The following is an 18,911-nucleotide window of genomic DNA, read 5'->3' as shown; positions in this document are numbered from 1 at the left end:
CTCTCTCCCTTCCTCTCTCTAAGCATGTCCTCGGGTGAGGATTAAAAACAATAATAATCACAGCCTTGAAAATTTAGTCTCTTTTATTGTTGGGTTTAACACTTGGCATGATTTATCTCCTTTCCTCCACTTTTTTCCAATCAGATTTATTGAGGTATGATTTACATGGAGTAAAATTTACCCTTTTTTTCAGTGACCTATTATGGATTCTGACAAATGCATAGTTACTCAATATCACCATGATTGAAGCATAGAACATTTTCATCATTCCAAAAAGTTTTCTCCCGCTTGTAGTCATTCCCTTCCCTACAGTACCCCTTCCTCTAACCCTGACAACCACTGGTCTGCATCCTGTCCCTATAGTATATCTTTTCCAGATTTTCTATAAATGGAATCATATTAGGTAGCTGTTTGAATCTTGCTTTTTTTTCACTTAGCATAGCATATTTGAGATCCACCGTGTTGCTGTGTGTATCAGTAGTTCATTTCTTTTTTTTTTTTTAATATATTTTATTGATTTTTTACAGAGAGGAAGGGAGAGAGATAGAGAGTTAGAAACATCGACGAGAGAGAAACATCGATCAGCCGCCTCCTGCACACCCCCCACTGGGGATGTGCCCGCAACCCAGGCACATGCCCTTGACCGGAATCGAACCCGGGACCCTTCAGTCCGCAGGCTGACGCTCTATCCACTGAGCCAAACCGGTTTTGGCAGTTCATTTCTTTTTATTGCTTACTAGTATTCCATTGTGTGGATGGACCACAATTTGTTTATCCATGACCTAGCTGAAGGACATTTGATTGTTTCCAGTGTTTGATGACTCTGAGTAAAGCCACCAAAACGTTTACCTACAGGCTTCTGGGTGGACATGTACTTTCATTTCTCTTGAGTACATGCCCGAGTGGGATTCCTGGGTTGTGTGGTAAGTGTATGTTTAACTGTAGAAGAAACTGCCAAACTGTTTTCCAAAGTGACTACCATTTCGCATCAGTGTGTGAGTTCTAATTGCTCTGCTCCTTGTTAGCATTTGATAAAGCTTGCATTATTATTTCTAATATATTAACATTCTAATAGGTATGTGGAGGATTCTCATAGTGGTTTTAATTTGTATTTCTCTAATAACTAGTAATATTGAGGATCTCTTCTAGTGATTCTTATTAAGTTGTGAAAGATTATAAATATATTCTGCTTGCTACCCTTAATATGTATTTTCAGATATTTTCTTTTAGTCTGTAGCTTGTCTTTTCATATTCTTTTTAAAAAAATATATTTTATTGACTTTTTACAGAGAGGAAGGGAGAGAGTTAGAAACATGGATGAGAGAGAAACATTGATCAGCTGCCTCCTGCACACCCCCTGCTGGGGATGCGCCCACAACCAAGGTACATGCCCTTGACCGGAATCGAACCTGGGACCCTTCAGTCCGCAGGCTGACGCTCTATCCACTGAGCAAAACCGGCTAGGGCCGTGGTCGGCAAACTGCAGCTCACGAGCCACATGCGGCTCTTTGGCCCCTTGAGTGTGGCTCTTCCTAAGCCTTAGGAGTACCCTAACTAAGTTAATAACAATGTACTACCTATATAGTTTAAGTTTAAAAAATTTGGCTCTCAAAAGAAATTTCAGTCGTTGTACTGTTGATACTTGGCTCTGTTGAGTTTGCCAACCACTGGGCTAGGGCATCATCTTCTTAACAGTGTCTCTTGAAGAGTAGATTTTTATTTTTGGTATATTCAGTTAATTTTTTTTTTTTTAAGAAAAGGAAGCAGCCTCAGTGGTTTTTAACAAGGAGACACTTGGTACCTCTTCCTCAAAATACTCTTACATACTGTATTAACTCTCATTCTTCCTAGTTTACACTTAATATTGTCATCTATTTGGTTAAAAATTTAAGACCTTTTTCTTATTGAGTCAAGAAAAATCGAGGTCACTGGAATAAATTAAAATGACACCTGAGCCTGTTTTTCTCCATCCCCCAATAGTTCACTCTTTAACCTTCAGTTTGGCAGGGGTTATGGTTATTTTTAGAGTACAGGCAGTAGAGCTAAGCTAATTAAGCTTCCCAGGCTACCTCTTCCAAGCTCAGATTGGTTTGTTCTGGACTAGATTTTACATGGAAATCTGTCAAAGTAAAACTGGATTTGTTGGCAGTATAGTGCATTAAAGAATGAAGAAGGGCCCTGGCCGGTGTGGCTCAGTGTAGAGCGTTGGCCTACACACCAAAGAGTCTCAGGTTCAATTCCCAGCCCAGGTCAGGATTCGTGTAGGAGGCAACCAGTCAGTGTTTCTCACATCGATGTTTCTCTCCCTTCCCCCTTTTTCCGCTCCCCTCCCTTCCCCTCTCCTTCCCTTCCTCCCTCCTTCCCCTTGCTAAATTCTGTGGCCCCTAAAATGTGACCTTTAGAAGCTATGTGCCTATATCAACTTAGTGATGAGAGTTAACATAAGCATTCACAGGGTTTTCTTTGTTTCTGATTTAGCACTAAATTCTGTCAACTTTTTTCCTCAGAGTTTCTTCTTGTAAGAACCTTAAACCAATTTCCCCAAAAGATGAGGTCTGTAACCTCTGGGTATGGGTTGAACCTCATGGCTCTCCTTTGCCCGCTTCTCAGAGCTAAGCCGGCACAAGGCTTTGGTTCCTCCTGGTCATGGAGGCTGGGAAAGCCTCTAGGGCAGCGGTTCTCAACCTGTGGGTCGCGACCCCTTTGGCGGTCGAACGACCCTTTCACAGGGGTCGCCTAGGACCATCCTGCATATCAGATATTTACATGACGATTCATCACAGTAGCAACATTACAGTGATGAAGTCGCCACGAAAATAATTTTATGGTTGGGGGTCACCACAACATGAGGAGCTGTATTAAAGGGCCAGAAGGTTGAGAACCACTGGCATAGAGCCATTGTAAGTCTGAAGATCAGGCTGGGCTTCTGTAGAGGTGGGTGAGATTCAGTTTTGAGGAAGGCTCTCGAACTGCTTCAGTCTTCTCTGGGAGTGAGGAATAGTGGGGTGGGAAGTGTAGCACGGTTGACAACTTTGATTCTAGAGGTGAGAAAATACCAGATCTGTTCTCAGTTGGCCATAAGGTATACTTATGATCTTAGTTTTTAATCTTCACAGAGTAGTACAATTATTTTCCTCACTTTGTAGGACTTTTACAATTAATGTAATTAATTAAAACCCTAGGTGGGGAAGATATTCTTTAATATCACTGAGATATTAAAGAATATAAACAGGGACTGCTATGAGGGAAAAACAAGTGTTGTGTGAAGAATGCTGTACAAAAATATGTCATCGAAGTAGGAGGAGGAAAACAGCCTGCTCTGCAAACAGCTCTCCACTGTTTTTCCTTTGTGGCTTCACAAATCTGGGTTTGTTTGTTTTTTATATATTTTTTATTGATTTTTTTTTACAGAGAGGAAGGGAGAGAGACAGTCAGAAATATCGATGAGAGAGAAAAATCGATCAGCTGCCTCCTGCACATCTCCTACTGGGGATGTGCCTGTAACCTAGGTACATGCCCTTGACCAGAATCAAACCCGGGACCTTTCAGTCCGCAGGCCGACGCTCTATTCACTAAGCCAAACTGGTTTCGGCCACAAATCTGTTTTTTATTGGCTCTGTCTTTCATCCTCACTCTTCCAGGTGTTCTTCCCTCAAATTCAGCTTCAGTCCTGCTCTTGCATTATTTTCACTTCCTCGCTCTGGCCTACTATGGGCAAGCTTTGGGCAGCTGTCTCTTGGCAGAGGACACTTTTGCAGTAACTTGGATTTCTATAGAGGATAATAGGGGATAAGGTTAAGGATGGGGCTGCCTCTGGGATCATTGTTATGGGAATGAAAAGGCTGTTGAAAGATTAGAGGCCAGTGTGCTTGGGTACAGGACTGGAGTCATAATCATACTTTGTCTTTTATTACCATCGCCTTTTGTCAAGGCACTGAAAGGGCTTAACAAAATTCTGGGCTGAATAATACTTTTCTTTGCTCTTTGGAATTTGCTCGCGGTGGGAGTGAGACCCTGAAAAAATAATGTGTTACAGTGGTATAAAAGGAAAAAAGCTGGGCACCCTGATTCCTAGTTATATTTTGCTAAAAAGACAAATCTGTTGAAAGTTGGTGGGATTGTGAAATGATGCTTGTTTTGAAATGGACTGAGATGGTTTAATACAAATGTTGCCCTTTTCTTCCCCAGCTTTGTATTTGGTGACTATCATTAGTTGTAAGAGGAGGAAAAACCCTTTTACATTCTTTCTTAGAGGTCGGGGGCGGCGGGGGGAGGGGGGGGGCCTCCGAGTTCTAACTCATCTCTGCTTCTTATAGTAATTAATACTGTTCCTGCACCTATAAGTGTGAAGGTAGGCATCTGAGCGAACATGTTGCCCAAGCTCTTACCCTACCTCATGAGCTTGATTTCTTTTATCTCTTTTTAAAAACCAAACAAAAACATTTTTATTGATTTTTAGAGAGAGAGGAAGGGAGAGGGAGAGAGAGATAGAAACATCATTGATCAGCTGCCTCCTCCCCCGCCCCCCCTTGGGATTCGAGCCTGCAACCTGGGCATGTGCCCTGACTAGGAATTGAATCAGTGGCCCCTTGGTGCATGGGTTAACACTCAACCATTGACCCACACCAGCCAGGCGCTTTCATCTCTTGGTTAGTGTCCAAAATTATATAAAGAGTCTGACCCACCTCTTCATGTTGTGAAGACAGTGTAGTATAGGGTTTGTAGATACATAAGTCTAACAGTTATGACAAGATTTTTGCCTGGAGGGCGATGCTGAAGCTAGCTCTTTGTATTGAGTTAAGGCTCTCTGCTCATAATATACTGTTACAGAAAAACCGGAGGAGAACCAAGCCACGCTTAGAGAGGTGGAGTTACGTTTATTACGCGCGGGCCCAGAGGAATATGTCTCTCAAATTCTGGGTGAAATCACACAGGAAGTTTCCTGTATTTATACTATCTTACCCTCTTTGTCTCCCCAATATGGGGTTTTTCCGGTTCCCTTTGCAAGTTCTTTTTTTTTTTGAATGCTTGGAATAAGATTTGTTGTTTTTTGCTTTTATTTTTATAAGGTTTCCCCCCCCCTTTTTTTTTTAGATTATAAGGAACATGGTCACAACACATGTAAAGTCAGAAGTAGGAATGAGAATGCTCTGAAGGCATGTTTGGTCACCCGAAATCATTAAGCAAGACTAGCAAAAACATAAAGTGTAAAAAATACCAGAAAAGCCCTAGCTGGTTTGGCTCAGTGGATAGAGCATCAGCCCATGGATTGAAGAGTCCCAAGTTTGATTCTGGTCAAGGGAACATTGCAGGCTCGATCCCCCAACCCTGGTTGGGGCTAAGCGGCCCTTTGCAAGTTCTTAAAGGGCCCTATGTGCTGGCGCTTTGAGACCTCAACCAAAGGCTTGGCCTGATGCCAGCACTGATAACTTCGTCTGGGGAAGGTTTAATGGCCTCTCTGAAATGGGAGTAGTCTTATTTTCCTTATTATTTAAGCCAGCAAGCATTTACAGAAGCCAGATATAGCAGGGTTAAAATTTCAAACAGCAGTTTTTATATAAGATGAATGCTTCAATACTAGAGACCCGATGCATGAAATTTGTGCAAGAGTAGGCCTTCCTTCCCCTGGCTGCTGGGACTGGCCACTGGACCCAGGCTTTCCTCGCAGAGGGAGGCCCTGCCCACCCACCGCAGCCTGCCAGTTGGTGGCCTGGGCCTTCCTCTGTGGGGCGATCATGGAGCGATGGCCGGGCTGGACCAATCTCATCGCACCTGCCTTGGCTGGCCTGGCACCAGTGGGTGTCAGAGTGTGGTCCTGGATGGTCCAGATGGTCATTATGCTGTTCAGCTGTTCAGTCGATTTGCATATTATGCTTTTATTATATAGGATATCACTTGATATATGCCTACAGTTTCAAGTTTATTTCAGTTCCCTCTTTCCCTTCTGAAAAATACACTGCCAGTCACTCAGTAAGGTCAAGAGATTGCAGTTGACTTCCCAAAGATATGTCTCTTTATGAATTTAGGCATAGGGGGAAAATCTGGTGTGATTTCAGTAGCTGAGAAGCCCTATTGAGCACACACCAAAAAAAAAAAAAATCATTTTTATAAAAATGACAAAGGTGTCCATTGTTAAATCTCCTTGTTCCTTTTATCGTCTTTACAAGATTGTTTTCTAATTGTTATTTTTCCCCCTTCCAAATCCAGGCTGGCTACAATAAACATCAATCAAGATGTCCAGAAAAGGGAGCAGCACAGATGGCAAAACAGACTTAGCTAATGGTAAGGAGCCAAATTGAAGGTGAAGCTATTTTTGTTATATCACCTGAGGTTCTCCTCCCCCAAAGAGAGTGGAGACATGGATTTTAGTGGAGGGAAGGAAATCTTTCCTAAGAGTGAACCCTTCTTAAGTTGTTTTGAGTACAGGAAATTACAGGGTTGAAATGCCTTGGACTGTCTGACACTTTTGCTCCTTCAACTTTTATCTGATTGTTTGCAAAAGATCAATAATAGATTTGTGCCTCTAAGAGGTCAGATGGTTTGGAATTCTGAAAGTTTGTAAGGGTGGATAAAACCTAGGAAATGCTCTTAATAAAGGAGAAAAAAACATCTAGTTGGTGGTGGGAATAAGAGAGTTGTTGGGAAGGTGAGGTTGTGCAGTTAGAATGAGAAGTCTCTTTTCATGGTAGATCATAGTTTAATAAAGATATTAGATAAGAGATGAAGATATAACCTAAACCGACTGGAATTGGGGTTTTCTTCCTGCTTTCTTTCCATTCATCCATCCATCCTTCCTTTCTTTTGCCAGTGCAGCCAAGTGGCTCTAGTGCAGGTTTGAAGGCAGGATGTGAATATTCTGATAGAGTTAGCTAACTGCCTGGGTTATTCAACCAATGCTTTAACCTTGAGCCAACTTCTAAACTAGGGAAACATCCATCAAATGGATATAGTAGTTGGGCACCACAGTGTCCAGCATTCCTCAGCACCTTGCACGTCAGGATTATAGGCTAAAATCTATTTGATGTGATTGGCAGAGTAATGAAATCGATGAGGGGAAAGTGAGATTTTTCAACATGTTGTTTTATTGTCCCTTTTTTCTTACCACTGTGGTTCATATTATTCATTGGGCTTAGTTGCAAGACACAGCAATCTAGAAGGGTTTGAGGTATACAATTGATTTGGAGTTTTGCCATTAGCTAGATCAGGGATTGACAAACTACGGCCTGTAGGCCAAGTCTATCCTGCCACTGTTTTTATAAAGTTTATTGGAACACAGTCATGCCCCATCCATTTACATAGTATTTATGATTGCTTTTGTGCTACAGCAGTGGAGTAGTTGTGACAGATATCCATATGGTCTATGAAGCCTTAAATTTTTACTGTCTGACCCTTGGCAGAAAAAAATTTGCTAGCCCATTGACTGTTAGGGTCCTCTTTCTGAGCTTGTCGTATGCTTTGGCCTTTATGTTGATGTGATAGAAGAGCTCCAAAATTGTCTTAATTTTTTAATCATGATTTTAACAATAAATGCTAAGGGTTTGGCCTTTTATTTTTCCTTCTCCACAGAAGTGATAGGTATGATATTTTATGCCTTCTCACCGCTCCAAATCTTAAACCAATTGCATTTCAAAAACCACACTATTAATCTTTCTCAGTATATGTAGCAGTTCTGGCCATTGTAGTTTGTAGGAGCAAATTGCTACACTGTCCCCTTTATCGTCCTAGTAGCCTAGTTGTTTTCACACTGAGTTCTTAGTTGAGGTGCTTTTTGAAAAGAGCTGTTTATGTCTCCCAACTTTCTGTCACTACTTGAACCAAAGCACTTACATTATCAGTTTTCTGTATTGGGTTTTGTCTAAGAGTTCATTGGAAGGGTGGGGGGAGGGTCCATTGCTACAAAGATTTTCAGAAATTACTGCTCTAATCTAGATGAATAAACAGTAAAGTGCTCCAGTCCTTTGAATTTTTAAACATTAGTGTGGTATTAGAGTTGAAAAGCTCATACCAGAATCACCCATAGTTGGTCTCCCTTTCCTAACAGCCTTTATTTCTTGCAAGATAAAATTTCTATTTAAGAAAAGAAGGCTGTGAGCAGTGTTTAAAGTCCTCAGTTCCCCTTCCTTCACACCTTCACCTTAGGTTGGAAGTTGTGGCTGTAGAACATTGCCAAGTGCTTATTGGAATACAGTTTAGTTGCTTTTCGATAGAATACAGTGTCTAATTGTAGGGGATTATATCATTCAATATGACACAGTTTTATAACTACCAACAGGGCAGGCCTAGAAGATGGTGAACTTGCTTTTCAGGTATCAGTGTAGTAGCTCTTCTTATCATGTTTATGTATGCTTCCTGATAGAACTTTGTCTCAGTTTGCAAAACTAAAAATAGTATTAAAATTATTAAATTAATGGAAGTAAGTCAGAATACATATATTAACAAAAAGTGAGCAAGAACTCATTCAAATGATCACAATTCCCACTTTTCTACTTCTAGATTCTTAGTAGACCTTTCAGTTTAGAATTTGGGAGGTGGGAAGTAGTGGGAAATAGTCTAACTCCTTATTTACTGTCATAGTGATTTTATTCAGTTATTTCTCCATCTTTTTCTAAGAGATAGCCATGCCAACTCTTGCAGGGACAGCTATTCTTTTTCTTATATTTAGTTTATTTACTGTAACTAATGGGTGCCCATCCAGCAGAACTGAGCCTAAGGTATCAAACATACTTTCCATACAGTTTGTCAATGCTTTGCCTCATGAGAATTTTTTATACTCTTGGGTTCTCCATTTCTTCAGTCCTGTTGAAGTAAGTACTCTTATTTGGGTGTGGCTTTGATCTTAGTTTTTTCAATTTCTTATCCAACATTCCCTCTCAGAGAAAACTTTGACCAAAGTTGGTTTCTGGGTCTTTTGATGTGACAATTTCTTAGACTAAGGCAGAGAAATGCTTCTAATCACTATCCTATTTCCTTCTCTGTCCCCCCCCCCCCTCAACTTCCCATTTTTCATTTACATGCAGGAAGCATGTCTAGCAGTCCAGAGGAGATGTCTGGCGCTGAAGAGGGGAGGGAGACATCCTCAGGCATTGAAATAGAGGCCTCAGACCTGAGCTTGAGCCTGACGGGGGATGATGGTGGCCCCAATCGCACCAGCACAGAAAGTCGAGACACAGATACAGAGAGCTCAGGTGAAGACAAGGACTCTGACAGCATGGAGGACACTGGCCATTACTCCATCAATGATGAAAACCAAGTCCATGATCGCTCAGAGGAAGAGGATGAGGAAGAAGAAGAGGAGGAGGAAGAGCAGCCTCGGCGTCGTGTACAGCTCAAGCGGGCCAACCGTGACCAGGACTCATCAGATGATGAGCGGGCCTTGGAGGACTGGGTGTCCTCAGAGACATCAGCCCTTCCCCGACCTCGCTGGCAAGCCCTTCCTGCCCTTCGGGAGCGGGAACTGGGTTCAAGTTCCCGCTTTGTATATGAGGCTTGTGGGGCAAGGGTCTTTGTGCAGCGTTTCCGCCTGCAGCATGGGCTTGAGGGCCACACTGGTTGTGTCAATACCCTGCACTTTAACCAGCGTGGAACTTGGCTGGCCAGTGGCAGTGATGACCTGAAAGTGGTGGTTTGGGACTGGGTGCGGCGGCAGCCGGTACTGGACTTTGAGAGTGGCCACAAAAGCAATGTCTTCCAGGTGAGGCAAGGGAGCAGAATAGCAATTGAGAAAATTAGGCATGAGTTGGACAAATCTGAGCTGTTTCCTGTAGTGAGAGCTAGTAGAAAGTTGTAGGAATTAGACATCAAACTCCGTCCTACCTTGGCTCTCATAATGCCTTGGAGGAGTTAGTACACTGAAAGGCCTATGGCAAGCTTTTCTTCCCTTGAGCATAAAGACTCTTGGAAGTCTCATTATAGATAGGGTGCTTAAAAATCATCAGGAAGGAACCAGATGTGCCCTGGAAGGAGGCATAGTGTAAGAGCAGAGACTATTGAGCCAGACTGCTTGGGTTCAAATCCTAGCCCTATCCTTTATTAGCTAAGTGATTTTTGGCAAGTTATTTAACCTCTGTCTTAAGTTTATTTATCTACCATATAGGTCTAATAACAGAGGGTTATGAGGATTAAACAATAGAAACTAAGCAGTTAGAATCATGTCAGGTACTTAGTAAATATTTGATATTAATTAATATTGTTATTATTCTCTGAAGATTTTACTCATCAGTGAAATACATCATATTGGTACTGACCATTTATCTCTAAGCATGTTCTCTCTTTTCCCAACATCCCTTTAATTTACTTTGTAGCAAATTTTCCTTGCTCTTCTCCCCTGGTAGGTGGAGTCCTAGTTCACCTGAGCATTTATCCTGTACCACTTCAATCTTCCAGAATCAACTGAAATGCTTTTATATCAGAGAATTTTTTTCCCTCTCACTCTCCTTTAACTCATGGAAGAAATTAGACTTGAACCAATTATGTTAAAGTGGGAGGGCTAGATTTTCATCTGTTGTGAAACAAAAGGGGGTGAGTTGGGGTTCTCATTTTTTTTCTCTCAAATTCACCTCCTGAATTTCTTTTGTGTGTCCCTTTTTTTCATTCTTAACACCCCAGGCAAAGTTCCTTCCTAACAGTGGTGATTCTACCCTGGCCATGTGTGCCCGTGATGGGCAGGTGCGGGTAGCAGAGTTGTCTGCCACACAGTGCTGCAAGAATACGAAGCGTGTGGCCCAGCATAAGGGAGCGTCCCACAAGGTAAGTAAATCTTTGCCCCGAAGGATGTGCAATTCAGCTCCTCTGTGGATCTCACCAAGGTCTTCTTGTATCTGTATTTAATGTAGTTACCTTCCTCCCTTCTTTTAGTCCTAAGATTTGTACATAAGAAGGGAGAGAAAGCAGCCACCATCCTAAACTTCTTGGAAGGCAAGTATTTGAGAGATCTGTAAATCTTGCGCATGCAATATTAATTGATTATAATTAACCCCTAAGCTGAACCATAGTGAGTTGGAGATCCTTGAGGTCTCCTATGCCTTCCAAACCTTTAAACTCTACTCTGATCACTATTGCTGGGAGCTCTATTTAGACCTGGGAGTATAGACCAAATAGTCATGGTGGCAGCCAGTGAGGAGCTGCCTAGTCTCAGAGTAGGTACCGTGTTCTTCGTGTCATGGAAAGACAATGGCTCTGCTCTTAAAAGCCTCAGCTAATATATAGGTGGACCTGGAGTGTCCTTTTCTAATGGCTCAGGCAATGTGAAAATTATGTATTTCTTTGAATCTTTGTACCTCCAACGCACTCGATAACTAATTTATAGAACTAAGATACAGGGAAATGAAACGTGGGCACCCTTTCTCTCCCCACCTAAGGATGGGGAATTGATTTTATTTGAGAATAAGCCCTAATCTCTGATGTTTTCCTTTGGTATCACTGTTCAAATCCCTTGGGAACTTAGTTAAAATAGAAAATTACCTCTCCTTTTGACTTGTATAGCGTAAACAAGCTGTAAGTAATTTACACAGAACAAGAGAGGATGGGCTTATTAAATTATCACCTTTCCTGCTGACACATTTTAAATGCAGCCCTTCTAAAGATAAAGGGATGAACTAAATAACCTCTAATTCTAATCTTTAGAAACCTCATCCTTTCCCTTTTTTCTCCTACAGTTGGCCCTGGAACCAGACTCTCCTTGTACGTTTCTATCTGCAGGTGAAGATGCAGTTGTCTTCACCATTGACCTCAGACAAGACCGGCCAGCTTCGTAAGTAAGCTAGTAGTCCTTTCACGGAACTGGCTGTCTTGGCCTTGAAAATACTCCACATGGCATAGGTAATACTCAGTTCTCTGGTCCATCAGAATGGTCCCTTTGTTCCTATGAGAAGCAGATTAGGGTTTAGGAATTTCTTACTTTGTTGCTATTTGTTCCTCAGAAGTGAAGTGCCATTCAGTCTTTTTGTTTCTAAAGCAGAGTTCGGTTATCTTATTATATGTGGGCTTTAATAACTTTTGATTCTGTTGTGTACCACTCAGCTTACCCACAAGAAGCATATTACTCTACAAAGCAGCTTAGAGATATGGTCCTATGTAGTTTCAATTTAATTACGTATCAAAACGTGTAAACAAATTATAAATTTTGAACAGAAATATCGGTATATATAGAACTCCATCATATTACAGCTCCTTTTTACATCAGTTTGAGCTCCTGGGTAAATTATATTTTTTCAGCTGTGTGATATCATAGCATCTTGTTTGGCTCCAGGCAGTCTGGGTGTGTGTGTGTGTGTGTGTGTGTGTGTGTGTGTGTGTGTGTTTCTCTCACACGCATGCACACACAGGAAATTCAAATAAAAAATATACAGACAAAATGCTCCCTCATGCACACCTCCCTTGGCCCCCACTTTTCTGGCTGTTGGTAATCATTGTTAATAATTTTAAATACCTTTCCAATCCTTTTTGTATACTTTTGTGTGTCTTAATATGTATACTTTTATGCAATCCTTTTTGTATACTTTTCCCTATAAGTAGGATAATTAATATAGAAACATGTCTGCAGTTTGCTTTTTTCATATTATGCTATATTTTGGAAATCTTTCCCTGTCAGGCCATAAAGGCCTACCCCATTTTTTTTATATATATATATATATTTTATTGAGTTTTTACAGAGAGGAAGGGAGAGGGATAGAGAGTCAGAAACATCGATGAGAGAGATACATCGATCAGCTGCCTCCTGCACATCCCCCAGTGGGGATGTGCCCGCAACCCAGGTACATGCCCTTGACCGGAATCGAACCTGGGACCTTTCAGTCCGCAGGCCGACGCTCTATCCACTGAGCCAAACCGGTTTTGGCAACCCCATTTTTTAAAAATATATTTTTATTTATTTCAGAGAGGAAGGAAGAGGAAGAGAGATAGAAACATCAATGATGAGAGAGAATCATTGATCGGCTGCCTGCTGAACGCCCCCTACTGGGGATCGAGCCCGCAACCCAGGCATGTGCCCCTGACTGGAATCAAACCTGGGACCTTCAGTCCGCAAGCCGACTCTCTATCCACTGAGCCAAACCAATTGGGGCCCTACCTCATTTTTTAACCATGACATATACATTATAACATGACATACCACAGTTCATTTAACCATGACCTTGTTGATGAGTTATCTAGATTAGTTATTGTCTTGTTAGTCTTAAAAATCATAACAAATCTTGTATGTTAATACTAAAATTAAGGGATGTATGTCACTGATTTATATAGTATACAAGTAAAATAGTATAAATTAATTTAGGGAACATACTCTTAAGGCTGATTATTATTAAACATAAGTATAGAAAAAGTTGATTGTGGAAGAGTCTCAAAAACTACTTAAATGACAGAAATGTTTTAGGCTTGCAGAAAAAAGATACTAGTTATTTATATAAACCTTCAAGAGGATGAGGTTTGGGAACTATTTGGCTTATACTGGAAAAGGAACCGGACTGGGTCGAAGGGATCTGCCTTCCAGTGCTAGCCTGCAGTTATTTAGCGCTGAGAAAATAATTCAGTCTCTTGAACTGAATGATTTTTGTTATTTTCAGTTCTGAAGTGCTGTGATGATAATGGAACGTTAGCAAGTTTTCAAGAGGGGGGGGGTAGGGCAAAGATGCAAAAAATAGTATGAATTTGTCTGGTCTGCTCTGGTGAAGAGTTGTGAAGCAGCATGAGATCTTATCCTGTGGATCAAGGTGAGAGGAAAAGTATTGTTAGGCCATAAGGAATTGGGAATCTGGTTCTAGTAATGAGCAGAGTATTCAGCTTTGGGAAGTCATTGAATTTGGGATGAAATGATAGCAGAAAATCTGGCTGAGAGATGACCAATGGATCTAGACCAGTGGTTCTCAACCTTCCTAATGCCACGACCCTTTAATACAGTTCCTCATGTTGTGGTGACCCCCAACCATAAAATTATTTTCGTTGCTACTTCATAACTGTAATTTTGCTACTGTTATGAATTGTAATGTAAATATCTGATATGCAGGATATATTTTCATTGTTACAAATTGAACATAATTAAAGCATAGTGATTAATCACAAAAACAATATGTAATTACATATGGGTTTTCCGATGGTCTTAGGTGACCCCTGTGAAAGGGTCATTCGACCCTCAAAGGGGTCACGACCCACAGGTTGAGAACCACTGATCTAAATGATAGATGGGATAGGAACTAAAAAGGGGAATATAAGAGAAACTTCACGTAGGAGGATGCCCAAATTCTGGATTTGGGGAATAAGATGCAGTGAGCCTTCAAAAAGGTTTTGCTTTAGGGATTGAAGAACAAGTAGAGGGCTGGAATGAGGTGGGAGGCTGAATGTGAAGGTCATGGCCAGGCACTGTTGTGTGAAGTTGGCATAGGGGAATTTTTCTTTTGTGTATATACAAGGTGGGGCAAAAGTAGGTATATACTTGTTTGTATTGAAAATAATAAAATAATAAATAATAATACAAGAATAAACTGTGTTTTGGGTACTCACACTGTAAACCTATTTTTGCCCCATCCTGTATGATAGTTGAGTCTCTGGAAGCTGGTGAAATTAGCTACCATCTTAGGAAAAGAGTTGCATTTGGAGCTGTGGGTAAATATTCCTTTAGCTACTGGAAGCCAGTTTGAAATACTCCTCAAAGGAATTTTTTGGTCTGATCTGTAATTATCTTTCCATTTTTGCTGGAACATACCTGCTTTTTATTTTATTTTATTTTTTTTATTGCTTAAAGTATTACAAAGGGTATTACATATGTGTCCATTTTATCCCCCCGCCCTAGACAGTCCCCTAGCCTCCCCTACCCCCCAATGTCTTATGTCCACTGGTTATGCTTATATGCATGCATACAAGTCCTTTAGTTGATCTCTTACCCCCCTACCTCCTGCCCCGCAACCCTCCCCGGCCTTCCTGCTGCAGTTTGACAATCTGTTTGAGGCAGCTCTGCCTCTGTATCTATTATTGTTCAAAAGTTTATAATGGTCTCTATTATCCATGAATGAGTGAGATCATGTGGCATTTTTCCTTCATTGACTGGCTTATTTCACTTAGCATAATGCTCTCCAGTTCCATCCATGACGTTGCAAATGGTAAGAGTTCCTTCCTTTTTAGAGCAGCATAGTATTCCATCGTGTAGATGTACCACAGTTTTCTAATCCATTCATCTACTGATGGGCACTTAGGCTGTTTCCAGATCTTAGCTATGGTGAATTGTGCTGCTATGAACATAGGGGTGCATATATCCTTTCTGATTGGTGTTTCTGGTTTCTTGGGATATATTCCTAGAAGTGGGATCACAGGGTCAAATGGGAGTTCCATTTTCAGTTTTTTAAGGAAACTCCATACTGTCTTCCATAGTGGCTGCACCAGTCTGCATTCCCACCAGCAGTGCACAAGTGTGGAACATACCTGCTCTTTAAAAAGTTGTAGATTTGAAGACAAAACTTAGTGGATTTGTTTCATATGGTTTCTTTTGTATGCTGCTTCCCTCTGCCATAATTAATCTGTGTCCTCACCTGAGGATATATATTCTTACTGATTTTTAGAGAGGTGAGGACAGAGAGAGAGAGAGAGAGAGAGAGAGAGAGAGAGAGAGAGAGAGAGGAGAGAGAGGAGAGAGAAAGGGAAGAAGGGAGGGAGGGAGGGAAGGAGAGAGAGAGAGAGAGAGGGAGGGAATGAAACATTGATCTATTGCTTCCCATATGTGCCCTGACTGGGAATGGAACCCACAACCTTTTGGTGTACCGAATGATGCTCCAGCCAACTGAGCCACCCGGCCAGGGCTGATGAATCATTTTTATAGCACCATTACATGTTCTCCAGAGAGCTCAAGGTACTCTGTGCATTTATCCATTGGAAGAGAGAATTGTTTAAGTAAATAAATTGCAAGATAGAAAGATTAAGCTCTGTCAGGATTACATGACAGTAGAGCCAGTATTTTATAATAATCCTTACAGTTTCTTCATTTTGCTTCCACGTGGCAACCTTTATATTTGCCTGACCCTTTTGAAAATCCAAATTGCTGAGGAAATAAGATAGTCCTGTGAAAAGGAGCAGCTCTTTTTCCCTGTCAGAAACCCAATTAACACCATCTCTTCTCCATTGCTAGTGGGTTCCTGAAACTCTTGATATGTTTTCTGCCTAGTGTTTTTGAGGGTGTGTGTGTTTTCCCTAATGACATTCCTTTTTAATGACCTCTGTACACTATTCTTTTAATGGAAGACTGCAGAGATTTTTCAAAGCAAGTATAATCTCTCCACTTTGCCTGGAGCAGGTCTTGGCTGAGGGGATGCTAAAAATCATTTCTTTACAAAAAACTGGTTGTCATGATTATATTTCTTTCAGTTTCCATAGCAACAGAAATGAGCAAAAGCTTAGATTAAAAACAAAAGCTAAAGCCCAGTTCTTTCCTTTCATGTCTTTCCTTTTCTGTAAATTTACTAATCTTTATGATGTCATATTTGACTGGATACTGAGATCTGGAAAGAGGATTCATAGTGCTACCCTTAAGGTGGGACAGATTATGGCTAAAAGCCAGAATCTTCTGGGTAAAACTGAAATTTCATAGTATTTCCTCAGAGCCAGAAGCCCTGCTAAGGATCCCCTTTTTTGGTGGTACAACCAGGCGAATAATTTAGATATTTTTTTTCCAGATTTGAAAACCGCTATCTTGCCCTAGTTGGTTTGGCTCAGTGGATAGAGCATTGGCCTGAGGACTGAGGGATCCTAGGTTTGATATCAGTTAAGGGCACATGCCCAGGTTGCGGGCTCAATCCCCAGTAGGGGGTGTGCAGGAGGCAGCCGATCAATGATTCTCTCTCATCATTGATGTTTCTATCTCTCTCTCCCTCTCCCTCTCCCTCTCCCTTCCTCTCTGAAATCAATAAAAATATATATTTTTTAAAAAACCACACCGCTTTCTTCAGCATGATCACTTTGTAAGTTATATAAATGTCTGATCATGGGGTTGTACATCTGAAACTAACATAATATTATATGCTAACTCTAAAGAAAAAAAATATATATATATAAAACAGCTCTATCTTCGTAAGAATCTCCTCTCCTAATTTACTTCAGATAAGGGAAGAAGAATGCTGTTTCGTTTGGATTGCCTCTGTGCTAGAAAACTGTGGCTTGTCATTCTGTGTGCATTTTTATTTATTTATTTTGGTTAATCATCAAAAGATATTTTTCCATTGAATTTTAGAGAGAGTGGAAGGGAGGGGGAGAGACAGAGAAATATTGACATGAGAGAGACATATCAATTGGTTGCCTCCCACATGTGCCCTGACCAGGGTCTGGGATCATGCCTGCAACCGAGGTATGTGCCCTTGACCAAATGAACCCAGGACCCTTCCATCTGAGGGCCAATGCTTGATCCACTGAGCCAGACTGGTCAGGGCTACTATGTGCATTTTAAACACTGGATTGTAAGTGACACTTTTCTGGAATCTAGGAGATAGATTCTGATCTTAAGGTCTTTTCTGTCCACTGTTTTGTGATTCATCTTCCCCTCATTCCCTGCTCCCAGGTGATATGGAATATGTATTTATGAATGAAGGATGGGGAGATGTGGATAGTATTGTCTGTTTAATGTTAGGTTATCATATTGGATCCCAGCTAACCTGAGAACTACCTGAGGAACAATACTTCCATATACCTTTCACTTACGCTTCTTGAGGAACACCAGAAAAATGACTTCAGTACATTTTTTTCCATCTCCAAAGTAGCACTTAGTAAATATATGGGAAAGGGGTTTTTGTCTTATGTTCAAAACAAACATTACTCTCTCTGCTGTCACTTGCCATGACCATCTGTATCTGGGAGGATATAACTTTTATGCTTTTCTATTCTTAAAGGAAGCTGGTGGTGACAAAAGAGAAAGAGAAGAAAGTGGGGCTGTATACAATCTATGTAAATCCTGCCAATACTCACCAGTTTGCAGTGGGTGGACGAGATCAGTTTGTAAGGTGAGTCTGTGGCTTTTCTGTGTCTTTGAAAAGAGTTTGAGACTCTGATGCATTTTGTACTATCAGGTGTCCCTATGGAAAGGTATGAATTGCCTAGGAATCCATTAGCCACCATCTTGAGTTTTTTACTCTCTTCCAAAAGAGTTTAGCTCCTGGTGGGTATTCTGCTCCCTAATGTGACAGTCTCTGAGGGATGGTTTAACATAGGAATAATCAGGTTTTAAAGAACTTTGATGAATTGACCAAGGTTCCCACATAGCAGTTAAGGCATAATCCCAAGTGTTGTATTAGTAAATAACCCCCACCATTTTCATATATAAGTTAACATGCACTAGAAGTTTGAATGCTGGTTTATGATACAGAAATGATTTGACTTCGGAGTGCTTGGTGTGAACTCAGAACTTTTTGGCTTCCATTGCCTTGAACCATATTTCTTTGTAGTGATATTTTTGTTACTGTGAATATCTGTTGTAACACTGGCTATTAAGGTAGGTGTATATCCTAAGGAAAATGGACTTCATGGATTCAATCCCCAGGTATATTAATTAGTTCCCTTCTGGCCCTTAGCCATAAACTGTACTCCATCCCTATCCAATTGGCCTATTTTAACTCTGTATTTCTTTTTTTTTTCAAATATATTTTATTCATTTTTTACAGCGAGGAAGGGAGAGGGATAGAAAGTTAGAAACATCGATCAGCTGCCTTCTGCACACTCCCCACTGGGGATGTGCCCGCAACCAAGGTACATGCCCTTGACCGGAATCAAACCTGGGATCCTTGAGTCCTCAGGCCGACGCTCTATCCACTGAGCTAAACCAGTTAGGGCTATATTTCTTTTGTTGCTGAGGGATTATCAGTTTGAAAAGGAGGAGGAGAAGGGATCCCTAGAGAATTGAGTGACTTTGTTTTCCTTTCCTGATGGTGGGTGAAAAGCATTATCTT

General features: G+C 41.0%; 1 protein-coding gene across 7 annotated transcripts in view; it reads left to right on the top strand.

Annotated features, from left to right (window-relative positions):
- Window positions 1-18,911, top strand: part of DCAF8 (DDB1 and CUL4 associated factor 8) — a 46,434-nt gene that overhangs the window by 16,109 nt on the left and 11,414 nt on the right. For all 7 annotated transcript variants that reach the window (XR_004973363.1, XR_004973362.1, XM_036344155.1 and 4 more), the window contains 5 exons: window positions 6,208-6,282; window positions 9,018-9,691; window positions 10,606-10,746; window positions 11,655-11,749; window positions 17,859-17,969. Coding sequence is in view for 5 of the 7 variants with exons in the window: in XM_036344155.1 (XP_036200048.1) it covers window positions 6,234-6,282; window positions 9,018-9,691; window positions 10,606-10,746; window positions 11,655-11,749; window positions 17,859-17,969 (1,070 nt within the window). In the remaining 2 variants the exon portion in view is untranslated. The remainder of the gene's footprint in view (window positions 1-6,207; window positions 6,283-9,017; window positions 9,692-10,605; window positions 10,747-11,654; window positions 11,750-17,858; window positions 17,970-18,911) is intronic.

The sequence above is a fragment of the Myotis myotis genome, unplaced genomic scaffold (assembly GCF_014108235.1).
Source record: "Myotis myotis isolate mMyoMyo1 unplaced genomic scaffold, mMyoMyo1.p scaffold_m19_p_18, whole genome shotgun sequence".
NCBI classification, from domain to species: Eukaryota; Metazoa; Chordata; class Mammalia; order Chiroptera; family Vespertilionidae; genus Myotis; species Myotis myotis.
The sequence above is the reverse complement of the archived record's forward strand: the minus strand, read 5'-3'. Positions and strand labels throughout refer to the sequence as shown.